General features: G+C 41.9%; 1 protein-coding gene across 1 annotated transcript in view; it reads left to right on the plus strand.

The window, feature by feature from the left end:
- Positions 1-6,371: 6,371 nt before the first annotated feature.
- Positions 6,372-19,582, plus strand: part of LOC117560065 (myocyte-specific enhancer factor 2D-like) — a 38,900-nt gene continuing 25,689 nt past the window's right edge. The window contains exons 1-2 of the mRNA XM_034236820.1: positions 6,372-6,718; positions 16,627-16,830. Of these exons, the coding sequence (XP_034092711.1) occupies positions 6,665-6,718; positions 16,627-16,830 (258 nt within the window). The 5' untranslated portion in view covers positions 6,372-6,664. The remainder of the gene's footprint in view (positions 6,719-16,626; positions 16,831-19,582) is intronic.

The raw sequence follows: 19,582 nt of genomic DNA on the forward strand, positions 1-19,582 counted from the left end.
TGCAAGTAAATACAAATAAAATGCAATAGAAATAGTGCAAGAAGAGTCTATATACAAGTAAATGGAATATGATATCTTCGATAAATAATTTGTAAGTTGCAAACAGATGAACATACTGATAACGCTCCTCTGAAATCACTGAAAAAGATTTTAGCATGATGACTTTTTGGGGGGAATTTGTGTTCCCTAGACAAGATACTGCAAGACTTTCCTCCCCAGGAATGATAGAGGGGTTATTTATACTCCTTCTTTGAGTCTTAACTTAGAACCCAAACGTCCATAAACCTTGTAGAAAAGATTGCAAAACAATTTTTGAAAAAAGGCACTCTTCATATTTGCAGATCTGCCTGAGAACGCCAGGTTTTTGAAGAGGTTATTCATAGTCTTTCTTTGAGTTATAACTCATTGAAATCTGAACGCAAATATCCCTTAAAAAACAGAAATGATAGAAAAGTTATATAAATAAGACGCTGCTCATATTTGCCTGATAATCTAATGTTTTAAAATGAGTTAAGGCGTTATTTATACTCCTTCTTCGAGTCATGACTCCTATCCCTAAAACCTGATAGAAATGATAGAAAAAGGTACAGAAAAAGGAGGCTTCCTCATATTTGCAGATGTGCTTGAGAATCCTCATGTTTTTAAGTATTCTTCAATCCAATGATACTTGTTGTAATACAGCAAACAAGAAGTGCTAATAGCTCATTTGGCATACATTTAATGGCGCAATTTTGGGCTAAATATTGGGTAGTTAAGGGGATCAATTGTGTCAATACTGTGTGAAGAAGACTACAGTGTCAAACATGTAAAACCCCTGCTCTACACCAGCAAGAAATGTATAAATAAACCGTGTAAATGTATTTCATTCCAGTCTTTCCGATTTAGTTCTGCTCTAATTATCACCTGCTTCTGACCCAGTTATTATACTGTCAGTCAGGCCTTATTTTGCTCTCACACAGACAGCCTCATCGTCATCGCATTACATCACATATTTCCTTTTTATTAAAGCCAACAACAGAATGCCGTCCAACCCAAACACAAAGTCTCTACTCGCTGCGTTTTTTTCTGATTTGTGTTTTCTGTGTCATGACTCAGTCACAGCCCCGCAGCCTCGACACACACACACACACACACACACACACACACACACACACACACACACACACACACACACACACACACACACACACACACACACACACACACACACACACACACACACACACACACACACACACACACACACACACACACACACACACACACACACACACACACACACACACAGCTTTAGGCAGAAACATAGGTGGTGATATATCATTAAGGGGCAGTGTTAGCCTTGAGGACAGCAAAGCAAGGCAGGTTGTCAGGAGGAAGGTCACCAGTTCACAAAACCCCTCGTCTCTGCTGGGAAAATCTGCGTGACGTGCCCTTTAGCAAGTCACTTAACCCCTGATCGCCCAACGGAAGCTTCTTATTCTCCAACAATAGGAGACTGTAGCTGTACTGGGAAGCTTCCAGATGCAACAACTCTGTTTCTAAACAAGAACATGCAAAGACTCTCCTCATGAATACATTTCAAGATATAATATTGCCCTCGCTGCTCGTGGTTTTCCACCCACATCGTTGGAATAAAACACTGAGGCTTTGAGATGTTGTAGCAACAGATGTCAGGGATAATGATCCAATGCAAAACAAATTCTAAATGTGAGGCTATGACCTGATGTGCCTTCTCTGAAGCTTTGTGGACACATTTCTATACTGATAGTACATCTGTTTAATTTTCATACCTTTCTTAAGCTAAGTTAAGACGCTTTCTTTTGTTTCTCAGATTCTGTTTTTGTAGGTTTTACGCTGTCATATCTTTAATACAAACGTTTGATTCATCTTTTTTACAGCACAATCTAATAACATTTAAAGGTCCCTACTTTGGGAACTCTGTATTCGTAGCCTTTGCAGAACATTTACATGCACAAAAACATGAGGGAAAACCCCAAAATGCAGCGTTAAGATGTCTTACGTTTGAAATTCTTGTACTAAAACAAATCACAATATCTGAGCAACTCTTAAAACAATTGCAATTCAAAACAGACACTACTATCCGACTAGTTTGCTGAAGGTTTTCTTTTCAATGCAATTTGCATGGAGGTTTTATCCAAGGAAGAAGCACCACTGATATTTAGTTAGTTAAATTAATCCACAGGGACTGTAATATTCCAGCATCTGTTCTTCTAATGTAATGAATGTAGCAGCTGAGCACATTCTTTAGAAGCTCTTTGCTCCAATATGTGCTTTTATGTCCTTATTCCCCGAGTCCAACTCTTCTGAATATTGCAGAAGAGGAGCTTGTCACTGGCCCCTTGTGAAATAAGCCGGCAAAACGTTTTTTGGGCGTTCCCCAGGGCTCTTATCCGGGTCCGCTGTAGATTCCTAATTATCAGCGTTAATCTTTTCATTGTCCAGAGCCCGCCTGTCGCTCCCTGCTGCTCAGCGAGGCAGGGACACACTCCAGGCCTCCTGCTTCCCGTGTGAGAGCAGAGATTCGGCCTGACATCAGACATGGGAAGCGAGCCCGCGCAGCATGAAGGGTAAAAGGTCGAGATTTGACCACCGGCAGATAAAGCCGCCTTTTCATGTGTGATCAGCCCACAACCTAAAGACAAATCCCTCGGCGCGCTGCTTTGAACTTCATCGCTGGCTTTTCAGAGGATAACGAAGGCTTGCGAGAGAGGAAGTGATGTTACCAACACCTCTTTACTCTGCCGAATGACAAGAACCAATGTTAAAACGTATTGGTAACACCTACTCTTTTCAAAAAGTACACTAATGAGGTGATCCACTGTACGATTTCCTGCTCTCGCTTATTACATCTCTGCCAGTCAGAATTGAAAGACATGACGATGAAGAGAAGCAGAGGATTTTTTATTTTTTTGAAAATGATTGTGCTGTAGGAGCTGGAAGCTGATATCAGAAATATGTTTGCCAATGCTTTGTACATTCAGTTCCTGCAGCTAGACTTTCCAAGTGGAAACCAGGCTCTCAACGGTCTTCCATAATTCATAAGCAACTCATCTCCAAAGCAAGCCCTTTCCATCCTCTCTAAACGAGCGTGCTGTGCGGCGCCCACAGCTGCACAAAGGGAATGTCAGTCTCATGACGGACAATTTCACATTCTTTGTTTCAGAAGAATGGATGTGAGTAGAGGGCGTTTATCTTCTTCTTCTGCAGGTACAGGGAATGCAAACAATGCTGGAGAGCCTGTGTTGTGTCTGTCTCCAGAGGCTTCAGCTCTGCACACTGCTACCACTTTTTTCTCCCACTGTCATGTGACGTGTGCACGCTGCGCAGTGGGTGTACACACAGTCTGTATGTGTATATATATATAGCGCGCTATTTTTAAAAGCCGAACCGCAAATAGTAGGAAACGGGGCCTAAAACGGTCCTCGCTTCTGTTGCCATTCCTGGTCTGCTGCTGCCTCCTCATTCATTCATGAGTCTGCATGAATTTGCAGAAACACGCTTTTCTCTCTCCACTTTTCCCTTTTTGACATTTGAAATGTATGAAGTGCCAATCCTGTGTTTCTGATCATGCATTGTAGAGTATCGCAGACCACCCTTTATTTCATGGTTAATTAGATACACGGCTGAATTAGACACGGCTTTTTACACTCTTTGTATTTTCTCCGTGTTACATACAATTAGGTCAGTGTTCAGTATTTATATTATACTAATGTTATCAGTGGACACCAAATCAGCTTGTATGCCGAGTTTAATCGGAGAGATCTTCCCGACTCATACATGCTTGACTTGAGAGTCATCCATCCATCCATCCATCTTCTCCCGCTTATCCGTGGTCGGGTCGCGGGGGTAGCAGTTCCAGCAGAGAGCCCCAAACTTTCTTTTCCCTGGCGACATCAACCAGCTCTCAAATCAAAATACAAAAATAACGAAAATGTGCTTTTTGAGAGTTAAAGTCAAATTCTTCCTTTGCTGTGAAGTTCATTTTTTATACCCTAAAAAAGACCCTATTTTCTTGTAATTGAACGTCCATAATTGCTGGATATACATATATATATATATGGATATAATTTAAGGACTTTTAATACAAGAGCGTAACGATATAATGAATTATTATTCATTTGGAGCAGAAGTGATTTATTAAATCTTGAATAATTGTTTGATCGTTAATTTCATGTTAGGCTCAATGATGGTTGAATGGATGGTAATTTTAGTTTCACTACTTGACATTAATAACGCAAGATCAGGTGTTTTGTTGGTTTGCATTGGTTGTGTTTATGTGGCAATAGTGTGTGACTGTGTGTGTGAATGTGTGTGTAAGGAGCGTAATGTAGAGTAATGTTCATCCCAGTGTCAACGGTCGTACTGCCCTGCTTTTATCACACAGATCACTGAGTCACAGATTATACGATGCGATACAATAATACTTTCCTGTCAGATCAAGTCTTATATTTTTCTTGAATAACAGCAGCTCCATTTGCAACGTCAAACATTGACAGATATTAAGGAAAACAAACATGTACCAGAACATCACGATCACTGAAGAGAAACACTAATCAAGACCTTCAAAAATACATTTGACTCAATGGGGAAAAAAGATTTGGGGCCATTGAAGTCGCGGACTGACACGTACTGCCGTTTGGCCACTACACATTTCTGCTTCAACGTCTTGGCTTTTAGTCAAAGTCAACTTTAATGTCAATCTTCCAGTTTGTGTGTACAGACAGAGACTTAAATAAAAGCACAACAATCAGTATATACAACATAACAGTCACTTCAATATTTTGAGAATGTGCATTGGTGCAATATTGTCCATTAGTGCGTTATTTTATTGACACAGATCGCAGAGTGAAACTTGTTTCCTGTCATAAATTAGCCGCGTTTATGATGGAAAATATGTGGCGTTAACAGTCTCCGACTAATTATCGGGGGGGAAACACATTCAGAGTGTCAGTCCGGGGCAAGTAAATACCAATACAATACAATAGATATAGTGCAAGAAGAGTCTATATACAAGTAATTGGAATATTGATACATATGAGTTGCAAACAGATGAATGTTATGGAGGTTCTTTCAAACGTTCAGGTGTTACACAGTCTGTGGGATGAAACCGTCTCTGAGTCTGGTGGTTTTGTGTACTTTTGCCATCTCTGGTCATAAATGAGCCACATGGCGTTTTTTTAAATATGTGGCGTTCACGGTTTCTCCTCGCTGCTCTGCTTTCCATCGGGAGGGAAACACATTGGTAGTGTCAGTCCAGGGCAGCCGGGGGCCGCGGGCGACCAGCGGATCAGTGATGTGGCGCTGATGCCTCTAATGAAGCTGACACAGCCCCCCCCCCCCCGAGGGCCTCCTGCTCTGCATGTAGCCCTACAAACACCCCCCACCCTCCATAACTCCCACCACCACACCACCACAGCCCCTAGTAGACCACACACACACACACACACACACACACACACACACACACACACACACACACACACACACCACACACACACACACACACACACACACGCACACACACACACACACACAACTACACAGACATTCCTGTTTGTCATCTTGCAATATGCTTATTTATATGAAGTGTTTGTCTGAAACACCAAACAGATCATTGCAGCATTACCCATAATCCCCTCTGTTTCAGCCCTGTTTCCAAAGTGCTGATTCTCTGTCTGTTACTTTAGATGAAAATAAGGAGCCCCTCCCCACGCCCCTCTGAGAGACATTTGGTTACAAAGAGCTCAATGGTGCTCTAGGAGGAGATTCAGGTGATAAGGGGGGGGGGGGTTACCTTGGTTGCTGATTGGCTAATGGTTACTCAAGCCAAAACATCGTTATGACATCATAAAGTGACCTTTAATTTACATTATTTTATTTTATATTCTGTTCTTGTACATATCACATTCTATTTACATGTATATAGACTTTTTGCACTAGTTTTTTATTTTGTATTTTTGTATTTTATTATATATGTTGCATTGTTGGAGGAGCTCAGGTCAGAAGAATTGTATTCCCATTTCTACACTGTAGCTTCGTGCACATGACAATAACACCTTTGAATTTCTGTCGTTGTGTATGAGGGGTCGTTGCAAACCGTAGTCATATTCCAATTACTTGTATATAGACTCTTCTTGCACTATTTCTATTCTATTTTATTTGCACAATTGTATCTTGTTTGTGTTGCACTGCTGGAGGAGCCTGTGACCTAAGATGTTCACTGTCATATCTACACTGTAGCTAATATACACATGATAATAAGCCTTGCATCTTGAATCCAGCAGCTAAAGTGGGTCACAGTGTGCAAACTCCCCCCTTTTCTCTGTGCACTAATGAATGTCTGTGTGTTGTTTTCCAGGATCTGCCCAGCTGAGGTGAAGGGGAGGGCAGAGGATCCCAGATCAACCTGAGTGTGGATGACCTGGCTCTGGAATCAGGAACATGATCTGAAGAAGGCGCCGCACACCGAACCCCGACTTCCTCTCCTCCTCCTCCCTGTTTTTTTATTTTTTATTTCTAAATCTACTGGGTCACAGCCTCCCTGCCGGGCTGCTAACACCAGCGTGCACTGAGAGGACGACCTGAGGAAGGAAATTCAGCGACAGCCATCCGTGACCTCTGACCTCGACACACTGCCAGAACCATGGGGAGGAAAAAGATCCAGATCCAGAGGATCACTGATGAACGCAACAGACAGGTGAGAGGCTGTTCAGTAACCCAGCGATATCTGGATGTGTAACCAGGCTACTGTTACATGTGATGAGATTAGGTAGTCAAAATACCATTTTTTTTTTTTTAACGGTATTCGATTACAATTACATTAAAAAACGGATTATGGTTACATTCAAAATAAAATAGAGATTACTAGCAGGATTACAGCGTTACAATACATTTTGAAATAATAATAATAATGCTTTAATGTGGTGTAGGAATGAGTCCTGAAATCCCGAAATGAGTCAGCAGTTCACCACTTCCTGTTGCCTCGTGTTGAAGTCAATGTATTTTTGAATGATTCCTATCGAGCTGCAGAGATTTTCTTGTTTTGTTCTGCGTGATAAGATACATCAGTAAATACTCCACTGGTGAATTAAAAAAATGGTGGTTGCTAAAAAGTGTCTAAATGAGACGACCAAACGTCATCACGCCCAACATTAGCCACCTTTAGCTTAGCGGTGGTGACGTGAAGTCATGTGACCGTGCTGTAGTTCCTTTATAGCGCAACATTAGCCGCCTTTAGCTTAGCGGTGGTGACGAGAAGTCATGTGACCTTGCTGTAGTTCCTTTATAGCCCAACATTAGCCACCTTTAGCTTAGCGGTGGTGACGTGAAGTCATGTGACCGTGCCGTAGTTCCTTTATAGCCCAACATTAGCCACCTTTAGCTTAGCGGTGGTGACGTGAAATCATGTGACCGTGCTGTAGTTCCTTTATAGCCCAACATTAGCCACCTTTAGCTTAGCGGTGGTGACGTGAAGTCATGTGACCGTGCTGTAGTTCCTTTATAGCCCAACATTAGCCACCTTTAGCTTAGCGGTGGTGACGTGAAGTCATGTGACCGTGCTGTAGTTCCTTTATAGCCCAACATTAGCCCCCTTTAGCTTAGCGGTGGTGACGTGAAGTCATGTGACCGTGCTGTAGTTCCTTCAAAGCCCAACATTAGCCACCTTTAGCTTAGCGGTGGTGACGTGAAGTCATGTGACCGTGCTGTAGTTCCTTTATAGCCCAACATTAGCCACCTTTAGCTTAGCGGTGGTGACTTGAAGTCATGTGACCGTGCTGTAGTTCCTTTATAGCCCAACATTAGCCCCCTTTAGCTTAGCGGTGGTGACGTGAAGTCATGTGACCGTGCTGTAGTTCCTTTATAGCCCAACATTAGCCACCTTTAGCTTAGCGGTGGTGACGTGAAGTCATGTGACCGTGCTGTAGTTCATTTATAGCCCAACATTAGCCCCCTTTAGCTTAGCGGTGGTGACGTGAAGTCATGTGACCGTGCTGTAGTTCCTTTATAGCCCAACATTAGCCCACCTTTAGCTTAGCGGTGGTGACGTGAAGTCATGTGACCGTGCTGTAGTTCCTTTATAGCCCAGCACTAGCTTTTTACTTCAGAAATCATAAAGTGGTGTCTTGCTAAACAAACCATGTTAGTATTATTAACGTGGGAACCAGGGAGATGCTCATTTACTCTACAAAAAGAATGCATCCGATGTTAACCTGGATTGAACTCCCTATATGATTTAAATATCCCCGTCACACATCCTGCTCATATAATCATATCAACGCCTCCTTAATTAATTTCCATTAGGCTGACAGAAAGCCTTATCAAATTCCCACAGGGATCCTTTCTGTTTTCACATGTTCCATGTAGCATGAACAACCTAATGGGCGTTCTCTCAACAATATAACCGCATTGAGTTTTATGAGTCTCATACGACTCTAATCGGGAGACTTTTTCATTCCCCTACAGTAGAGAAAAAAAGCAACACATTATGATATATACCACCTTAAAACAGTCCCTCGGTTACATCAGTGGCATTGTCAGCGATGATGAAAGGGTAAATGATCCGTCTTAAATGAGTCAACTGGTAAATGGGCTTCACTCCATTGAGCAGATTGAGTAATGGATGTGACGAGCTCTCCTTTAAAAGCAGAGCGAGGAGAGAACAAGGTGTCGAGCTGAAAAAGAGCCGGCCGCTGGGTTTTGGAAAATCATCTTCACTTTTCTCCTCATCAATCTGAGTTGCATTTCAATAAAGCAGAAAAGTGCTCCTGCAGCGGGATGAAGGGTTGCGTTTCATCGGTAAACAATTGGAGGAGGAGGAAGAGGAGGAGGAAGAGGAGGAGGAGGAGGAGGAAGGAGGAGGAAGAGGAGGAGGAGGAGGAGGAGGAGGAGGAGGAGGAGGAGGAGGAATCACATAGGACAAGTAAACAGTCCCCAAGAAACAGTTAATGGGAGAAATTAAAGAAACCTCGATAATACATTTACAACATATTCCAAACCTCTAGAACCTGCATGCGAAAAAATGATCAAATATAATCAAAATATTTATATAAACATAAGACGTTTAAATGAATTTTAAAATGTAGTGTTACTTATTTGACTCGCATATTTCCATCTGTTTTCCATTCATGAGTCATGACTAAAGGAGGTGAAATACAGTTTAACACGCACACACCAGAGTCCTGGTACCCGACCCGATGGGTGGTATTTTTCAAACTTTTTTTTCCGTGTTCGGTTCTGGGTAAAACAAAGAAGATGCGGGTCGGGTCGCGGGTGTTGCATAATGAATATATTAAACTAATAATTTAATTTAATTTAATGGTTAAATCCTCAGACCTCTCCCCCGCGGGACCGCGTAGCCTCTGCAGCGCATCAATCTGCTGCTGAGCGCCACATTCGAAATGGCTGAGGTGAAGCTCTAGCGGAGGATACAGCATTTTCAATAACACTTCCTCAAGAGCGAAATCCAACGTCTGGGAGGCTTTTGGTTTCATCCTAGATGGAGGAAATAACTAACATCCCACACTTTTTGAGACACATATGCAACTGTGTGTTAATAATTGTTCTCACTGCTCATAGGATATGCGGGTTCGGGTCGGTTTGCGGAACTAATTGTCAATATGTGCGGGTTCGGTATTGCACGTCACGGGTGCGGGCAGGTGCAGGTCTTGAAAATCAGGACTCTGGTACACACACACACATACACGACACACCTACACACACACACACACACACACACACACACACACACACACACACACACACACACACACACACACACACACACACACACACACACACACACACACACACTGAAAAACCATCAATAATTACAATCCAGTGATACAATATGTTATTCTTAACTACGCCATTCTGCATATTAAGTACTTTTACTGAACATTTTGAATTCAGCGAGTGCCACGTGGAGCAGAGCTTTCTGTACGCTGCAGTATTACTACTTTTACTTGAGAAAAAAATACCTTTCGTGCCTCTGCATTTCACATTGTGTTTGCAGAGGAACGCAGTATCAGGCGGCTGGATTAAAGCAGATCTTTTCTGCACGCTTGCTGCAGCTAATGATCAGTGCAGCTTCTGAAAGGGAAATCAAATGAGATGATTTTTTGGAGTGCATGCAGCCGTCACCCTCCTACGTGTTGATTCAGAGAGGCTGCCATAAGCTCCAATAAATAAACAGAGTGTGGGCCTCGGCTGGAAACATGACAGCATCTCAAATGCCACATTTCTCACGGAGACAAAGAAAAACACGAGGAGCAGAACCGGGAAATGTTGGCATGGAGGGATATATTTTTGTATTATTGTGTGTGTCACATCAAAGATAGCAGAGAAAGGCAGGATTACTCACTGACACCGTGACCCTTGTAGCCGGGGGTAGAAACCATGAATCCAATAACTGCACAGATGGAAAGTAACAAAGTAAAACTCACAAATAACATATGATTACAGCTTAAGCAGTTTCTAAAGTCATCAGAATTAGCTCCACATGAGGGTAGTTCTTGGATTACAGTCAGAACTCGGGAGGAAAAGTCCGACATTTGAGAAAAAAGTCAACATTTTTACAGATTTCTGACTTTTTTTCTCTGTATTCTGACTTTAAACTCAGAACTAAAAACATAAACTCCCTTTTGGTCAGATCTAAATGAAATGATCATGTAGCTGCTTAATCCTCTTCCTTAGATGTCCCATTCATTCCTATGGGGAACAGGTTCAGCAGTTTTTCACGATGAATTGGAGTTTCATTTCCATCCATGAACCAGTTGGAGATCCCGAACTTTGAGAAAACAGACGGCTGAAATAACTTTGAGTTGCAACGATGTAAATAAAATAATTTTTACTTTACGGAGAAGATAACGCTGTCAGATAATATAGAACACGAGGTTCAATAAGGTGGAAAAGTGTCAGAGTTTTAAAGCAGGGTTCTTCTCCAATAATGCCTTAAAATTACAAAACATATCCCAAAAGAATGTCTGAGCTACAGGAAGCAGGAGAGGAGGTTACGGTTGTCAGGGGTGGTTTCCTCACACACACACACTCACACACACACACACTCACACACACACACACACACACACACACACACACACACACACACACACACACACACACACACACACACACACACACACACACACACACACACACACACACACACACACACACACCAGTCGCCCCCTTTCTCTCTCTCACTTTCTTTTGCTTTCTGTCTTTCCTCACTGAGGATGTCTTACTCTTCAGTTGCCATTGGATACCTGGCTTCTTAATGTCAATTACCTCCAGCTTGTTTTTCCTTTGTGGCAAACGGGGGGTCGGGGGGGAAAGAAACCGAGAAAGCGTCCACTTTTTCCAAGAAAGGAAACAGGTGATTTAATCGAGATGCTGGTGTTAGTTTTGAGAAGGGCTTACTCTCTTTTTTAATATATGTATGGTCCTTTTTTAATAAAGACATATACAAATAAAAGTAATTATAATAATTTGTTTAATATAGGATAAGTAGATTTGTTAAAAAAAAATCGAAATGTACTTAAAATAATAATAATAATAATAATAGTAAATTAGTTCTGTTATTGTATTTTAATTAGAACATATATTTTATTTTATAATATCAATAATCATAATAATATAGGACAAGCAGATTGGTTATAGGAATTGTATTTATTTTGTATTTATACGTGTATTTAGCGCCGGGCAGTATGACTCACATCACAGTATTTGACCAAATAATCACGGTATTTATTTATTTTGAAATGATTGGAAATTTATTTATAAAATGGATAAGTCAAATCAAGCAATCTGATTGGTTCTTAGCCGTGATATAATGAGCGTATATCACGGGTAGAGCTACGTGAAGAGCAAGTAGACCAACTGGAAAAGTACCACCATTCAAAAGCTTTCTGATGCGGGTCTTGAACCAAAGCAGAGACATGATGACCGTTAGTGGCCACAGGTGCGAAAGCTCTCTCCAGAGCTGCTGGAAGCCGAATCTCGGGGACCGGAGAAAGTGGAGCAATATTCTCGCCACGCCGAGCAACAGCCAGAACAACCTCAACCTATACAAGTAACCTCGTAAGCATGCTACTGATGCTGCACAGGTTTTCAGTGGCTGCACAATAAACGCCAACATACAAATTAATGTAAATAAACAGCCAAATAATGGATCAACGCTCTCTGTCTAATATGTTCACTAGCTGTTAGTGTTGTTGCATAGCAACCACCTCGCACTATGTTTCGTGCAGAAGGCAACGGAGGGACTATTTTATTTTGAACATCATTATTTACTAATAAAAACTATTTAGTGTAGAGTGTATTTTCTTTCATATTGCCACACTTGGTAACCGTTTTATAAAAGCAACAGCTCACTTCAGGCCGTGGTATCTGCTCATTATATCACAGCTAAGGGGGTTGTTCGGCCTGTCGTGAGCTATTGCTTAATTACAAGTTATGGCCCCCCCAAAAAAACACTGAAATAAACAAATATTCATGGTAAGATTTTTTTTAAAGAAGTCTGTAAAGTACCGGGACTTTTTATACTCTATTTACTATATATTTAATATATTGCACCTACAGCGGTCTGGATATTGCACGGGTCCATATTGCATATTAAATAAAACGTCTAATATAAATCATGCAGCATCTTCTTGTTGTTGTTGTTGTTGTTGTGTGTATTTATTATTATTATTATTTATACATGATAATAATATAGGACAAGCAGTTTCAAAGAATAAAATAACAAAAATATTCATGGTGATTTTGAAAGGAACCATACCTTTTATTAAGTCTGTAACGTAGTATACTAATATATAAAGTACTTAATATGTTATTATATTGCACCTACAGCGGTCTGGATATAGCACGGGTCCATATTGCGTATTAAATAAAATGTCTAATATAAAGTCGTGCAGCATCATGTTGTTGTTGTTGTTTGCTCGTCTCTTCATCACCTGCCGTCATTTCGTCCCTTTCCAACGTTGCCACATACTTCATCTGCTCAGAGGAAGAGGAAGGGGGGAGGAAGAGGAAGAGGGGGAGGAAGAGGAAGAGGGGGAGGAAGATAGGCAGAGAGATAAAGATGGAGGGTGAGAGGTGAGGTGATGAGGTGGGAAACAGAGGGTGGGGGGAGGCGGTTGCTCATGGATACGACCCCGTTATAATTTGATTTGTGGCAGCAGGAAGCAACGAGTGAGCGCGAGAGGAGGATGTGGGAAAGAGAGAGAGAGAGAGGAAAAAGGAGGGTGAGATTGTGAGAGATTGAAGGTCTCGCTATCATCCTCCCCCGTGTCTCTATCTTATCTCCCCCCTCTATCTCTTCCTCTTTCCTTATTCAATTCATTTCAATTGCAGAAAGCAGAAGCAGAGCAGAGCTTTCATCAGTTCGATATCAGTGATAATGCATCGTAGCGCTATGACTGTGTTATTACAGGACGCTAAATAACACCTCGGAACCAGCGGCGCTATTATGGAAGGGATAAGAACAGATACCATGTGGTTTGGTGGAACACAATGAGATGCAATACAATTAAATCACATGTAATAATAAATACATTAAATAAAAATAAATACAAAATAAATAAATGCATAATAAATACATTAAAAATATAGGAAAATATTATTATACATTTAATTAAAAAAGCATGTCATTACATACAACAAATAAACATAGAAAAATAAATAACAAATAAATACATAAATAAAAACAATAACAAAATTGATTGTGCATTTAATTACAAATACATAACATGTAATTAAATATAATAACACCAAATAAAATGTATTAAAATGAATAAAATACAATTACAAATAAATACAATAACAGAAAAATAAATACATCAAACAATAAAATACAAATAAAACATAATAATACAGAAATGATTTCAAATTGAATTCAGTTCTAGTGTCTCAGCTATTTATCACTTCCGATCAAAGCAGACTGTCCATTTTCTGACTTTACCACCATTTTCATTTCGTTTGAAGACAGGAATATAAAGCCCTAAAAACGTAGGCCGCTTCACAGAAATGTGGATTTACAGGATGAAACGCTCCGGGATCCCTTCAGTGCAGACACAGGAATGCTGCTCCACAGCTCCCGCCCACTCTGTGAGGTCACAGCAGGTGTTTTACCTAATGGAAATGTGTTGATGTCACCCGTGGGCGCGCCCTGACCAGCAGCGTGCTTTAAAACCGCTCGTTACACCTTCACATCAGTCCTGATTCCCATCTGTGTCTCTATCTGCATCGCTGCCATATCAAACACCATATTGTGTCTGAACCTGAAGCCTCTCCTTCTCCCTCTGTGTGTGTGTGTGTGTGTGTGTGTGTGTGTGTGTGTGTGTGTGTGTGTGTGTGTGTGTGTGTGTGTGTGTGTGTGTGTGTGTGTGTGTGTGTGTGTGTGTGTGTGTGTGTGTGTGTGTGTGTGTGTGTGTGTGTGTGTGTGTGTGTGTGTGTGTGTGTGTGTGTGTGTGTGTGTGTGTGTGTGTGTGTGTGTGTGTGTGTGTGTGTGTGTGTGTGTGTGTGTGTGTGTGTGTGTGTGTGTGTTGAATCCAAACAAAGCCAAATCTCCCTGGATGGTAAATACCAGTTGGTTATCGCCGGGAAGCGCTTTCTAAAGCCAACATGGAGACGACAAGGGACCCTGTGCCTCAGCAACACTCCCACTTCTGCAAGTGTGTGTGTGTGTGTGAGAAATAACGTGTGACAGAAGGAGAGTGTGGAAAAGAGAGCGGGAGAGAGTGTGTGACACAGAAAGAGAGCATGGAAAAGAGCATAAGAGAGTGTGAAAACGGAGAGGGGAATGAGTGTGACGGGAGAAAAGCTGTGTGTGTGTGTGTACTACAAACGGAGTACTTGAAAGAGAGCATGTTCAGACACTCTGTCTAGAAGTCTGTTTCCTAAAGCACACAGTACTTTTATACAATCACTCCTGTTTCGATCCCATACTCCCCCTGCAAACTATAAAACATGGCAATAAAACAGTGATTTTGTGTCAAAATGCTCAGATCGTATCCAGGATTATCACAAGTTGAACATATAAGGAGTACTTCTATCGAGAGGGAGATATGCCAACGTGGTTCGTGCTTAAATCAAGACTGAAAGTGTGAACTTGACTTCAGGAAATGAATGTTCCCGGCAGAAAAACACTGTAAATGATATGAACTGTTACATTTTAGTTTGGGATAACACAGGAAGCAGTTAGCTTTGGAGCGTTGGATACAGAGCCACGCTAGCTGTTTGTGCTAAGCTAAGCTAATTGTGCTCAGGCTTTATTGCAATACTTATCAGACGGTCAAAATGTATTTCCCACTATGTGAAACTATGTGACCCTTAAGTGTTTACAACTGGAGAAGAACATGACCCTTCATTGAGTTTGATGAATACACACAGTACCATTGCACACGTGACGCATTTTGTTGGTCTCTTCGGGACTTGAACTGGCAACTCAGGGTGCATTCACACCTAATAGTCCGCTCTCAGCTGCGCACCGGACCACAGTGTGTTACATGGTTTCATTCTTCAGAAGGTTCGGTTTGCGTTCACACGGCAAAACTCAAACGGACTATAAACTTTAAACACAAGTCATGTGCACGGAAATGCTGTTCAACCATTGGTCAGACATTGAGGGGGTAAAAACGCAAATCCCGACAATTTCTACCGGAGCCTCCGCCATGGAGCATCGGCACTTTCGGCAGGTTATTCTCATGCTGCTGTTAATGTGGAGATCAACAGACACTAGCGGCCCGCGTATATGATTATATAATCAGACAATGTCCGTTAAAAAACATTATAACACATGAGAGACGTTCTGCAGTCAGGAGGGCGTTTCACCGACGACAGAGGTTCTTACTTTTATGTAGTTGATGGAGAATTTTTACTTTACACGACACTGTTCAACTCTTCATTCTGCTTCACTCTTTAACTAAGCAACCGCGGATGTCTTGAAAGACTCTTTCGCTAAAGATTTTGAAGATATCCACGTTCTTGTGACACGTAAATACTACGCTTCCTATGTTTTGGTGCACACTGCGTTCACACCAGCAATGAACCGCTCCAGAGTTCAGCAATGAACCGCTCCAGAGTTCACTAGCAAGCGCTCCGAGACCACCTATTTTAGCGGACCAGAGTCCGGTTGTTTAGTTCACTTCAGAGGTCTCGGACTGTGTTCACACCGACCCAAATGAACCGCACCAAGCGGCTGAACGCACCAGGGTTCGATTCAACCGCACTATAAAAGGCAGGTGTGAACGCACCCTAAAATCCCCCAGAAAATAAAAATATTTCAAGTTATTTCCATAGAAATCTGCAGTTCTTTGAATGTTCCTGGTCCATTTTACATTGTCAATCATCACGCCGACTTAAATAGAGATATCTTCAAAACTAATCGATAACATGTCAACAGGTTGAGGTTATTCCTCTTTCGCCAGTTCAGTTTAAAATGAAACGTGAAAAACATGACAGGAAAAGGACGGTTGCTGCTCTAGAATACAACATTTAACTTTGACTAACAAAAATATGGATTTCTTCTGCAGTGCATTCATTTCCGATTTTGAAAATGAAGCATTCCCGTGACTCAAAATGTCTTCCTCCTCTTCTTATCTCCAGGTGACGTTCACCAAGAGGAAGTTTGGTCTGATGAAGAAGGCGTACGAGCTGAGCGTGCTGTGCGACTGCGAGATCGCCCTCATCATCTTCAACCACTCCAACAAGCTGTTCCAGTACGCCAGCACCGACATGGACAAAGTTCTGCTCAAATACACCGAGTACAACGAGCCGCACGAGAGCCGGACCAACGCCGACATCATCGAGGTAAAGCGTGGAGGGGGAAGGGGAGTGTCGTGGATCCCAAACCGTAGACATAACAAGATAACAAAACAGAAACACAGACACACTGCCGATTGAAGGAATTATTATATTGTTGTACAAGAGCCAGAATACTTGCGTCAAGTCCGCCAAGAGTACATGTGTCTGTCTGCAGAATAACTGAATCTCACAGGTTTGATACACTTCTTTTGAGTTTACACAGCACTGTGCCTTTGGAGCTTTTACAATCACATGTTTCAAGACTCAATAACACGCTGCAGACAGACATGCGCACATTCATGGTCTCTTTAGATAAACTACAAGATGGCTCACAACACATGAGCGGTCAACAAGTGCACCGGGCGGGAATTACTTGAATTTCCCCAAATATATCATCCATTTGACCATGACACAGTCTTTGAGTGGGATAGCCCACTTTGCTGACTCGCTATGGAAACATTTTCAGTCAAAAGGTTGTTTTTTGTTGGCAAATCAGCGTTTTAGTAACTGTTCCTAGTGTTTATTTTTCACTTAACCCTCCTGTTGTCTTCGGGTCAAATCTGGCTGATATACTTTAACTATTTCCACACATAAAGTGATTTTATATGAATAACCAACCAGTTTCTGCTCGTTAACGTCAAAATAAACAATGTTTAATCACATTTTAATGAACACAAAACACATTGTGATATAACTAACACTCTTTCACAATGAGATACACTTCTTTAACCCTCCTGTTGTCTTCGGGTCAAATCTGACCGATTTACTGCTTTCATCAATCATAACTTTTTTGTTTTACATTCGATTGCATCAAGGCTTCATGATATCCTTCACAGGAGACATTTGAACATATAACATTGCTGATCACCACTTTCATTGCATTTTGGATGATTTAGTCAACTTTGAAACACCTATGGTTTATGACCGCCATAAAGAAAAGGAATTAGTAACCATCCGGATCAGATAAAACACACACACACACACACACACACACACACACACACACACACACACACACACACACACACACACACACACACACACACACACACACACACACACACACACACAGAACAATTTGACACATTTCCCGCTCTTATGTGCCCCTCCCCCCACATGGATCACACCTGGCACATGCAGTACATGTTCAGTGTCTGTTCTTTGTATATTGACTGCAGTTTTTCATGTATACCAGTAGTCTGATACAATATGTACAGTTTGAAAGGGTGTTAAATGACATTTGGTGAAGATTAATGGTTTTTGTGTTAATGTAATAGCAGTTAAAACAGGACCGGTCAAATGTGACCGTGAACACCAAAGTAGGGGGGGGGGGGGACGAAGGCAACAGGAGTACGATTGAAACATTTTCAGGTTGTTCTTTGGTGCATCAAAGTTGGAAAATCTGCGTTGTAGTAACTGTTCTTGGAGTTTATATTTCACTTAAACTAATCTAATCCCACCCTCCTCAGACTTCATTAAGTCCAGTCTATCAAGGCTATTCCAGTTCATTGCAGTCCAGCCTGTTAAAAGGAGAGTGGATGATCCAACTCCATCCCGCTTGTTTAGCTGTTGATTATTTCTGTATTTGTTATCATTGATTTCTACCCGAAAATACCCAGATTTTTGTAAAAAGCAGTTCCTTTTCACCTGGATTTTATATACCTACATGTGGTATTACTGGTGGTATTACTGGTGGTATTACTGGTGGTATTACTGGTGGTATTACTGGTGGTATTACTGGTGGTACCTACTGGTGGTATTACTGGTGGTACCGACTGGTGGTACCTACATGTGGTATTACTGGTGGTACCTCCTGGTGGTATTACTGGTGGTATTACTGGTGGTATTACTGGTGGTACCGACTGGTGGTACCTACTGGTGGTACCTCCTGGTGGTACCTACATGTGGTATTACTGGTGGTACCTACTGGTGGTACCTACTGGTGGAACCTACTGGTGGAACCTACTGGTGGTACCTCCTGGTGGTACCTACATGTGGTATTACTGGTGGTACCCGACTGGTGGTACCTACTGGTGGTACCTCCTGGTGGTACCTACATGTGGTATTACTGGTGGTACCTACTGGTGGTACCTACTGGTGGTATTACTGGTGGTATTACTGGTGGTACCTACTGGTGGTACCTACTGGTGGTACCTACTGGTGGAACCTACTGGTGGTACCTACTGGTGGAACCTACTGGTGGAACCTACATGTGGTACCTACTGGTGGTACCTACTGGTGGTACCTACTGGTGGTACCTCCTGGTGGTACCTACATGTGGTACCTACTGGTGGAACCTACTGGTGGTACCTACTGGTGGAACCTACTGGTGGAACCTACTGGTGGTACCTCCTGGTGGTACCTACATGTGGTATTACTGGTGGTACCTACTGGTGGTACCTACTGGTGGAACCTACTGGTGGTACCTACTGGTGGAACCTACTGGTGGTACCTACTGATGGTACCTACTGGTGGAACCTACTGGTGATACTTACTGGTGGTACCTACTGGTGGAACCTACTGGTGGTACCTACTGGTGGAACCTACTGGTGGAACCTACTGGTGGTACCTACTGGTGGAATCATTAGGACCTAAGAGATTCCTAAAAAACCTACATGAGAGAGACAGAGAGAGTAGCTGTACTACACTGCAAACAACTGTACCAAAACAATATTAAGACTACAGAAACACATCTTATTTAACCCTTACATGGTTTACGGATACAGTCATTTACCAAGGCTGTGTCCATGTGTAAAAT

This window comes from Gymnodraco acuticeps, unplaced genomic scaffold (assembly GCF_902827175.1).
Source record: "Gymnodraco acuticeps unplaced genomic scaffold, fGymAcu1.1, whole genome shotgun sequence".
Classification (NCBI taxonomy): domain Eukaryota; kingdom Metazoa; phylum Chordata; class Actinopteri; order Perciformes; family Bathydraconidae; genus Gymnodraco; species Gymnodraco acuticeps.